General features: G+C 45.4%; 1 protein-coding gene and 1 long non-coding RNA gene across 2 annotated transcripts; both read right to left on the bottom strand.

Moving 5' to 3' along the window:
* Positions 1 to 29: 29 nt before the first annotated feature.
* On the bottom strand, positions 30 to 10,574 carry LOC308467046 (selenide, water dikinase 2-like). The gene is made up of 8 exons (XM_080988422.1): positions 10,271 to 10,574; positions 8,909 to 9,012; positions 8,655 to 8,762; positions 7,690 to 7,844; positions 6,567 to 6,657; positions 5,225 to 5,324; positions 852 to 1,064; positions 30 to 757 (listed from the first exon to the last, which is right to left on the bottom strand). The coding sequence occupies exons 1-8, from the start codon at positions 10,557 to 10,559 to the stop codon at positions 528 to 530; spliced, it is 1,290 nt and encodes a 429-aa protein (XP_080844548.1). The 5' UTR covers positions 10,560 to 10,574; the 3' UTR covers positions 30 to 527.
* LOC308467047 lies at positions 4,022 to 5,214 on the bottom strand. The gene is made up of 2 exons (XR_013981118.1): positions 4,137 to 5,214; positions 4,022 to 4,097 (listed from the first exon to the last, which is right to left on the bottom strand). It is a non-coding gene; the product is annotated as an uncharacterized lncRNA (long non-coding RNA).
* Positions 10,575 to 11,160: the final 586 nt, after the last annotated feature.

The following is an 11,160-nucleotide window of genomic DNA, read 5'->3' as shown; positions in this document are numbered from 1 at the left end:
TACTTCACCCTTCCAAATACCACAATAGCTGTAGAAATCAACTTTATTAACTCAATCACCAATAATTTACAACCCAAGGAACAATCCATGAAGCTGAGCTTGGTGCTGCTCCTCCAGGTTTCCTCTGCTCCTCCAAGCCCATGATTGGGTTTTAACGGAGGTGCTTCATAATGAGAGGAGAGACCTCTGGCCCAACCAAATGGCTTTTTAAGTCACCCACCCTCCTTTTGGACCAGCTGCTCAGTCTGACCAAAAGCTGGGAGAGCTCAATAACAAGCAGAACTATTCCAATAAATAATTCAAGTTACCATCTTCTCCAAAATCAAGTGTGTCCGCAATTTACCTGCTTGCAGGAAATGACTTTAAAATTGATCACATCAGATGGCAGGAAGGAACCAGCCACCAACTGATAGTGTTCTGAGGATCATTTTGCTGTAGAGGGTAACTGCACACTGATCCAAAGGCTCGGGTGCTACCCTTTTCAATCCCAGAACCTACAGTGGATAAAAGAAAACTATTTTGCCACCTCATGATGCAGCTTCAGGGCTGGCACTGGAATTATTATCCTGAGGGGAGGCACTGGCCCCACGGGGTGTCACTTCAATGATACGGGGTTTGTCAATGATGCGAGCGGTCTGGTTGCCCTTCTCCACAATGCCAATGATCCAGGCTTGGTGTCCTTCTCCATATTTGGGAGATTTGATCTCTGCACAGAAGCGAGCAGCCTGCTCTCGGGGTAAACAGATCAGCAGCCCACCTGCCATGTAGGAGAGCAAGTTACAGGTCACTTACAGGTTTAAATTCCCTTCGACCCCACCTTCAGCTCCTATAGCGCAGACTATCGATCTTACCAGATGTCTCGGGGGATGTTCCTTGTAGTAGCCGTGACCGGTTGCCACACGCTTTGCTAATAGCAGCCATTTTGGCAAGGATAGGCAGATTGTGGATGACAAATGACACCTCACTGCGCTGCTGTTTGGCCAAATTCTGTGCATGACCCAGAATACCAAAGCCTGTAATATCTGTAGCAGCATGGGCATTGAAAGTATGCATCAAGCTGGCAGCTGAAAGACCAAGAGCATGAACATTTAAAAGCAGAAGTAATGGCAAAGTAGCAGTCACAATTGCTGCTAGCAATCTCCAAACAACCACTGTCTAGCCTATACCTAATACAGCAAGAACCAATCACTACTTCATCAGGAGGCAGCTTCTGAAGGGTAGTAGCAACATTATGTGTCCAGCAGGGATGCAGTAACCTTTGGCTTTACATATACGATGTACATTAATTCTTCATTAATACCTGCCCATCAAGGTATGGGGAAATCGGGTCCACTCAGGTCCTAGAGCCTCATGTCTAAGAGGATGGAAATCTTTTCAGCCCAAGGGCTGCACTCCCTTACAAGCCACTTTCCAGGGAAAACACTTTTTTGGAGAAATGCCATAACATTATATATCAGTGGAAAGATAATTTAATGAAGAATGTAATGCAATAACTTTTATGAAGGATTATTTATTACAACAGCAGTCATAAAGAAGAAACGTGAAACATAGAAAAAGTGAGATATACAAAAATTCTCACCACGTCAGTTAATAGTTGGGTAACCTTTAGCTTTAATTATGGCCTTAAACACTTTCCTGTGGAGTGAACCAAGTTTTTTTAGTTCTGCAGCTGTAATAATGTGAAACCAAGATTGAATTATTGCCTCCATTTATTGGGTTTTCTTGCTGGGTTGCTTCTGACTAACAAGTTTCTTTAGTTGGCTCCATAGATTTTCGACTGGGTTAAGGTCTGGGTTATGTAATATTGGGCATTTACATTCCCATTAATAATGCAAATTATGCCCACACCTTTTGCTATCATACAGCCCCAGATCATAACACTTAACTGGGTGTTTCATGGTACTTGCAATGCAAGTAGAATGGAAATCTCTGATTCTTCTCATGTATTTCATGCCATCACTACCAAAAGCAAGGAGATTTGGGTCTCATCCCTCCAAATACCACTGTCCCATTGTTCTGCTGTCCACTTAACATGGGTTTTAGCCCAGTTTGATCTTTTCAACCTTTGTTTGAGATAACAATGGCTTTTTCCTTGGAATTCTAGCATTTAGACCGTATTCCTGCAGTCTGTGCCAAACAGTTCTTGCACTCAACTTCACATTACATTGCACCATGTCATCTTGTATACACCCAGATGATTTTATTCTGTCCCATATACACAGTCTCTCAATTCTTCCATTGTCACCTGCTGTTGTGCACCTTTTCCTGCCTTTTCCAGTCTGATTTTGTAGTGACTGAGTCTCCTTATACCTCTTCAAAAATCTAGCAATGCCACCTTTGGTTAAGTTTCCACCAATTTTTCTTCTATTGTAGCCTTGTTCACTTAATAGTACTATTTTACTAAATGAAAGAACAAAAAACAAAAAAACAAAACAAAAAACAAAAACAAAAAACCACAAAACAACACAAAAACAACCAGCTTGATAACATCAATAGCTGAATCCTACTGTGACCTGATTGAATCATTGCCCAAACAAGTTGACACCTGATTGGCTCTCTAAACACTCATGCTCATTTGCTACATTCAAATGAAGGATAGCTACTGCATATCAACCTAAGCAAGCTGTGCTTCCTTTTTCTGGTTATTTGGCTATAACTTTTGACAGATAATTGAACAAACTTCGTTGCATTACATTCTTCATTAAATTATCTTTCCATTGATATATAATTTTATGGTATTACTAAAAAAGAAGAAGTGGTGTTAGGAGCCATCAAACCTCGGAAATACACGTTTTCCAAAACGTTTCCACAATTTGGGCCACTAGTGTACACCCAGTTCTGTCAGCAAATTAAGTTATGGACTCAATTCCCCCTTTGTTTAAAAGTATCAAATTTTGAAGAGCACTAGGGCTGGGCAATATCTGGTTTTCAATATAACGATACAGCTAAACATTGCAATATACCAATACATCACAATTATCTGAAATAAGATGGAGCTACGTAGAGGCGAACATGGTAATGTCCTTGCAACTGCTACTAAGTTACGGGTCTAAATCACCACACACTAAATCATCACTTTCATCAGCAGGCAAGCCAAAATGCATCCAAACAGGATGCTTTTGGGCATGAATATTCAGGCCTAGGACAATCCAAAATACAGTGGTGAATCAGAGTGAATACAAATAATCTGGGAAAATATTGGAACAACAACAAAATAATAATCTAAATTTGATGCATATAATTATATGAAAATTAACTCGATGATAGCATGCTTCAACCAAACCATTAAAGATTTCTGGAGAATATATTAATGTTCTATGCAGTTTTAGGGGCAAATTAAAAATTTACAATATTAAACTTGCATATGATTAACAATTCAATCTGTTTTCTACTAATTTAAGAGTAATTTATGTAATTTACTAGTGCCAAGTTGCATCTCCTTCCCAACTCAGAGGGCCAACTGCAAATCTATGCATGAGTAAGCCCTCCTGAGTTCAGCTAAACTTGCTTCTACTTTCCTGGGAGTAAGCCCCATTGAATTTAGTAGAGCTTACTTCTGAATAGACACACATTTGCTTGGACTCCTTACCAACAAGCACCCACCCTCCCTATCATTCTTGCCTCACAACACTCAACCTCCCATTTCAGCACGAGGCAGCAACTGTTAAATCTTCCCCCTCTTCATTTCTTCCCATTGTGACACAGAAGGGCCCCCATCACACCATTCTCTCCCTTTTTATCAAAGGGAAGGAGGAAGGGCAATGAGATAGCATCCTTTAAATTAAAAAAAGCCTTTTTCATACGAGGGAAGCTATTTAGAGTGAACCAACTATGTCTTACACAGCAACTTGTTTTTTTGTTCTTACTTTCATGGGGCGGGGGAGAAGGGGCTGCATCAAAACCTCAGACAGTAGTAAAGGGAGGGGAGAGAAAGGCATGCGCATGCGCGCACACACACACACAGTGCAGAAGGGGAGAAGGGAATAGAGAGAGCCTTAACAGGGCAACTTGGTTTTTCCCCCTTTCTTTTACATGGGGAAAGGTACTGCTCCCAGCCTCAGATGGGTAGTAAAGGCATAAAGGAGGGGAGAGAAAGGCTTTGCAGTGTGTGTGCGTGTGTGCACATGCGCGCGCACACACACACACACACAGAGTGGCAGAAGGGGAGACAGGCAGTAAAGGCATCAGAGGGGAGAGAGCCGCTTCAGGCACACATGCGCAGGGGAGTAAAGAAAGACTTAAATAACAGGGCAACCTTTTTTGTTCTTACTCTGAAGAAAACAACCCTGTTTGTTCTTTCACTGGGTAAGGAGAGGGGAAAGGGGGCTTCCAGCAAGAATCCCCAAGCCAGCTCAGACCAGCATCTCTGCAAACCACACCTACCAGCCTGTCACACTGGGTACTAGCCTACTTTAAGCAAGCAGAACATAGTCTTTTAAGTTGCTGCTGCTGCTGCTGGTTTCCCAGCTACTTTCATAATCGTCACCTGCAGAGGCAGTGGAGCTGAGCTGGGGCTCGCTGCAGAATTGAAACATAGTGATAGCTGCTACGCCTGCTCTTTTGAGTCGCTTGCTGCTTCTGTAGGAGGCACCGGAAGCACTAAGAAGCACACGGGTTTTCTCAAATTCATGATGTTTGCCAGGTAACATTTTATGAAAGTTACCGTGATGTGGACTTCCTAATCGATTTTGAACAATATATTGAAAAATCACCCAGGTCTAATCTGCACACATATCTGCAGATGGAATCTTAAATCACCTGAGCTTTATTACTTTCATCCCAATGGTAACTTTTTGTGATGAGAAATACTAATCAACTGATATGTAAAAAAATAAAAATTATTATTGTACATAAAACAAGGCATTCCATATTTCAACACATTTTCTCCTTTAAAGATGAAGGTTAAAAGATGAAGATTAGAAGAATTCAGAAGGTCCTGGGACTCGAATGCCCCAAGAACTTGAGAAGTACATGGGCAGACTTTCAAGATTTATTTTGAATATTTCTATCCCACCTTCTGCCTCAATATGAGGAACTCTAGGTGGACCATGTGTTTTCCAAAACAATCAAAAACCTTTGTGTTCTAGATGACATGTAGGAGGTCTCCAGTACAACTATAGGTATAGTATCCTGGTTTTTTAAAATAATAATAATTGCATTTGCTGCCACAGTGGTGTCAATCCTTTGCCTTATAAATGAAGAACAAGTCAACCCCCCCCCATACCTGTCCTGTTCAACATGGCCATACTGAACATGGCTTCCTGATATGCCAGTTCAACATCTTCTCTGGAGACCACCAGCTTAATTTTATTCCACCGTTCTGGCTGAAATGGAAAAGTAGTATGTTAAGAAATTGTTTTGAGGCTGCATTTCTCGCTAACAAATTCAGGGGTCTCAAGTTAGTCTAATGCAACCTGTCTATAATAGCACCATCTCCTTGATCAGGAAGCCTCTTGACCTTGGGATGTGCTTAGGGAATCTACTCCTTGTATTGGGCCAGAGAGAGGCAGATTGAGGGTCTGATTGCCCTGTTGTCCAGCAGCATCCCTGATCTAGCTGGCAGATGTAGTCTTGGGGATACTAAAATGATAATCTTGAGTGATTTCAAAATCCACGCGGAGGCTGATATCAGGCCAGCTCGAAACTTTGTGGCCTCCATGACAACCATGGATCCCTCTCAGGTAGTTATCGGTCTAACACACCAGGTGTGGCACACCCCATGTGATCTTTGCCCCCATGTGATATGAGGGATGGACTGAAGATAGAGGGAATACAATGCATTCCCATGTCATAGTCAGACCATTATCAGGTTAAGTTTAGACTCACGGTGGCATTTCTCGCTGTAAGGGTGGTGGGCCAATTCAGGTAGCCTGTCCTCAAAGACTGATGAAATCAGGTTCCTGAATGCTCTGTGATTTTCCATGGACAAAGCTGGTGACCCTGTCAAAGTCCTGGTCTTGCTTTTGAAACAGGTGGTTTTTGTACATCCACACTGGCATTTTGTAGCCCAAGCAGCTCCTTGGTACTCTGAGGAGATCCGGATTATGAAACAAGCTGGACAAAGACTGGAGTGCAAGTGGTGCACGTCTCATTCTGAAGCTGACCAAACACTGATAAGAACACACGATTGTGCCTACTATGTGGCAGTGTGAGCTGCAAAACAGGCTCTCTTTGCAGCTCGCATTGTCTCCTCTGGTAGCTAGCCAGTGGAGGAGTTATTTCAGATGGTCTGGAGGTTACTGACTCCCAGTGTGGAGAAGCATTTGAAGACCCCTGTGACCAACTGGCTATGCACTTTGAGGATAAAGTCATTCAACTTTGGTGTGATATCGACTCTCCATTTGTTGAAAGTACCCAGTGCCGCTATTGAGGATGTTTTGTGGGATCACTTTCACTTTAAGCAAGGAGCTCATCTGGACAAGGTGCTGGGGCAAGGAATGCATCCAACCACATGCCCCTTGTTCCTCCTAGCTTATTAAAACTATGCATACAAGAGGATCCCCTGCAGATAGATAGATAGAGGAATACAAATGGATGCGCAAGGTTTCCCACAGATGAGCACTTACATTATCTAGCCACTGATGAGCATTTACAGCCACTTGAGTCCCCAGTGGTTTAGTCAGCACAAGAACATCCCCTGGAACAGCACTGTCTGGCCTAAAATCATAAGAAACTCACACTCAGACCTACTTGTTTATGTTTAGCAGTTATAGCCTGTCCATAACAGAGTTCTTAAAGAGTTCTTAGTGTGGTGTCTAAACCTGGGTCCAAAGTTTATCTCCCCAAGTCAGGAACAAGAGACAGCTTTCCAATAGATTGGGAGAGGGGGAACCTTCTTGTCCTAGAAGGCAAAATCTTTAGTTCCCTCTGCCCTACATGCCAACTTTGAATGGTGTATGGTCCAGCCAACCTGTCAAAATTAGCCTGTGGGGATGGGAGGAGACAGTGACTAAGCAGAATTGAACTAAACTGATACTCAGGAGTTCAATTTTATTTTATTTTTTGTCACAGGATCTAGCTGCATCTCTTCCTGCAACACACACAATGACAAATGTGACATCAAGTGTGCAGCAAGTGGCCATAGTTTGGGGGGAAATGGCCTGGGAGACCAAATATGACCTCTGGTTCCCCATCCTTGCTGCCGACCATGGCAACCTTCAACCCTGTTAAGTCTGAAAGAGCTGAAAGAGACAACACCACCCAGCAATTCCACCAAGTCTCAGTAATATAATGCCAGGTCAGCTGCTGCCTCAACCATCAAATCATGGCTGAGGAAGCATTAATATGGTCCCAAAATAAACTTGCATACAGGCAGCTTACAAAGCCAGTACTGGTTATCTGAATCACAGACTGGATCATTTGTCTTCAGAGCATTATGTACATTACTATAGTCTCATCTTCCACATAACTTTATGATCACTGTGACAGCCGAAGCAGCAATATTGTTAGTCCTGGAATAGTTAAGAGGATTTGCCAGCCCCCAACCCTACTGTTTTTGCTCTAAAGTGGCATGGGCAATCCCTAGCTCAACTCTACCATTTCATTATTTGATTCAGTGATCCCAATGTCTAGCAAGCATCCTCTAAACCTTTCAGCTGTTAAGATTGCAACACAATTACCTCTCTTGTAAATACATCTATGGCATGCATTTTCAAATCGGGTCTCTCCCAATGAGATGCATTTACTCACATGATGAACTCATTGGGCTGACATACAACTGTTGCAACTCCTCCAACAATAATCCAAGGATTCAGGACAGTCTGCCCACCAGTTACTGAGGTGCCACCATCTTCTGCTGCATCCCGAAAGCCTTTGATTATCAGTGGCATTATTTTCTCCCGCTCCTGGGTGAAGGATAAAATAAAGGATTCAGAAAATCAAGACTGAGGTGGAAAGCTGGGTCAGGGATACTAAGGACTGTTTCCTACCTGTATGTTTCACAGAAAGGCGGGGTCTATAAAGCACTTACTCTGTGAAGTGTCATGCAATCACATTTCAAGCACCAAACAAAGCCATTGTTAAGGAAGCTAAACCATAGGTTTTTATGATGCCCAAGTTGACAAGCAAATATTTGCAAATGGCCAGCTATTGTTTGGTGTGATAAATGAGCCAACAAGTCACCATCTCTGGTGAACATCACAGAAACAAGACTGCCAATGGAAAACCTAAATAAAGCATGGTTTGACCTTTTTGTCTGGAAGCCAGAATTATCGTCAACACAAACTACAGTTTGACGTGTCTGAACTAGGTTTCTGATCTTATTCCTTGCAAATAATCATTCACTTAAATCCTACTTTAACTGGCAGTGGCTCTCCTAAGTATCAGGCAGGGATAATACACATCACCTATTACCCAATTATTTAGCTGGTGCTGCCAGGGATTGAACCTTAGACCTCTGACAAGCGAGTCATGTGCTCTATAAATTATTTGCCTTAAAACGTTCAGAGGTATCTATTTCCAGGCCGTAGCCAGGCTGAAACAAACCAAAGCTCTGCAGGTGAAGCCAGACAAAGAAGTTCCTTTTCTGAAATCCACTTGTGCCATAATTACCTACCATAATTATGTCAAAAAAATTGTACATTAAAATATTCATTTTTCCTATTATTTAAGTAAAATGTATTTCTAGAGACAAAATTATCCATTATACTTCTCACCTCCTCAGTCATTTTCTGGCTTACACTCAGAAGCATAAGCATGTTGTCACATTCTGTGATGCCCATGGCGTAGAGGTCACTCAGCACGTTAGCACAGGCAATGCGGCCCTAGACCAGACACATGCAGCAAAAGATATAGAATGAGGAAGATGACACACAAGGCAACTGTCCTCATGAACTGTCTCACATCACAAATGTACCATGTTCCATTACAAACATGGCTAATTCTTTTTTATCCAGTCAAGCCTGCTCACCATCATATACGGGTCCTCCACTAGTGGATAAAAGAAGTCTGTGGTCTGTACAAGGGAGAGACCCCCATGCCTCAATGGGATCACACAGGAGTCCATTCCGATGCCTGTGGAGAGAAGGGACCCCAAGCACATCAGCACCTTTAGAAATATTCCCACCCCAAACACCTACTTGTTTTAGGTCAATGACCTCTGTGATCTCTGACCACTGGTCCTGTTAGCTAGGGATGATGGGAGTTGTAGTCCCAAAACAGCTGGAGGGTCAAATTTGGCCATCACTGTTTTAGGTAGTCAGAACAGCCCTATCTTCAGCCCAGGTCTACAAATGCAGCCAAATGAGGAATAATGTCCTAGAGTCCAAAGATTGAGATAAACAACTACCTGGCATTCAGAAGACATCTTAAGGCAGCCCTGTTCAGGGAAGTTTTTAATGTATGACATCTTAGTGTATTTTTGGTCTTTGTGGAAGCCGCCCAGAGTGGCTGGGGAAACCCAGCCAGATGGGTGGGGTACAAATAAATTATTATTATTACTACAGTAGTACCTTGGTTCTTGAACTTAATCTGTTCCGGAAGTCCATTCCAAAACCGAGGCGTGCTCTCCCATAGAAAGTAATGCAAAATGGATTAATCGGTTCCAGGCTGTTGAAAAACTACCCCTAAAACGCTTCTCCCCACTGCCCCAATCAGCATGATCTTTCAAGATCTCTCTCTCTCTCAGGTCAAAGCAACTGGGTTTCAGAGCGCTGCCAGGAGGCTTCTCCCCACTGCCCCAATCAGTGCAATCTCTCTAAAAATGGAAGCGCAACACTAAAATATTTCCAGAACTGGAACGCTCACTTCCGGGTTTGCAACATTCGGGTTCTAAGTTGTTCATGAACTAGGGTGTTTGAGAACCAAGGTACCACTGTAGAATGGACTTTTGTACGGAAGGAATTATACAGTACTTGTAATTGAATACTTAAGTGGTCTCAAGTGTTTAACGCAGTCTCCACGTTACATAGTTGCAATCTTTGAAATAATTCTGTAAGACGTATCAGCGTTAATTACATGTGATTTTTTTGGAGTGGGGGAGACAAATTCAGCCTAGACCTTCTGGTGAAGGTTAGACTTTAAAACTCCCCTACGTTAAGAAAACGACATATTCGAGTAGAAAAACAGAACGGGGGGAGAGGTCTACGGAGGGCCAGAGCCTTTCTCCCGCATCAGCAAGCTACCCCGCCGCAGGATATGGGGCGTTGATTTAAACGGAGAAAATCCGAAAAAGGCCTCCCCCCCCCCGGCCTGGCGACGGCCCCGCACCGTGGGCCTCCCCCTTCCGCGGCCTTCGGAGCGCCCTCCCCACCCGCTCCGCGCCCAGCCTCACCGAGGGTCCGGGGGGCCCCGCCGACGGCAGCCGCCTCCCCGGCGCCCGCCTCTCCCGCTTGGGCCCCGCCGCCGAGTCCCTCCAGGAGCCTGAGCAGCGTCTCCTGAGGGACTTTGCAGCCTCAGCCGCGCAGCTCCCCGTAGCTGGTGAGCCGCCAGCCCGGGCTGAGCCCCAGCGCCTCGGGCTCGAAGGGCCGGTAGCCCGGCGGGCCCACGGGGCTGGGGGCGGCCGCCGCCGCCGCGGCCAGAGAAGGAAGGCCGGCCGAGGGGGAGCCTGCCAGCGCCGCCATGACGCCTTGCCGAGGGAGAGGGCGGCCGTTGGGCGGGCGGAGGAGAAAGGGCGGCAACGCCGGGCGGCCTCTGGGAGCTCTCGCGAGGGCCGCACTCCCGCGCAGGCGCCCCGCCGCTCTGCCCGCTGCTTCCGGCCCCGTGCCAGTCAGGGGCGGGCGGGGCGGGCGGGGCGTTGCGTCCGGGGCTGGAGCTGCTCCGCCTCGCTGGGCCGCCCGGACCCCGCGGCGCCAGATTCGGACAGTCGGGTTCCAGGGCGGGCCGCGCTGCCCTCACGGGCCCTATAATGCTGCTGCTGCTGCTGCTGCCTCTTCTGGAATGTGCCACTCGGCCAGCTCCGCAGCTTGTCAAGCCCGCTCTCTCCTCCGGCCTCGGGAGGCGCACCTGCCAGATGGCCCCGAGCGTGAGCCCCCCCCCCCCCCCGTATTGGAGCTCCCAAAGGGACGCGTCCAGTGCCCGAAAATTAAGACATGGGTGGGGAGGTGGCGGCTGTTCTCATGTCCTGTAACACATTGAGTTGGCTACAATAGGAAACGATGCTGGGTGTGAAAGGCCCTTGGTTTGTTCCAACAGGGCTCTTTGTACATAAATTGCATAGCCACT

The sequence above is a fragment of the Podarcis pityusensis genome, assembly GCF_964106645.2.
Source record: "Podarcis pityusensis genome assembly, chromosome: 17".
Taxonomy (NCBI): Eukaryota; Metazoa; Chordata; class Lepidosauria; order Squamata; family Lacertidae; genus Podarcis; species Podarcis pityusensis.
The sequence above is the reverse complement of the archived record's forward strand: the minus strand, read 5'-3'. Positions and strand labels throughout refer to the sequence as shown.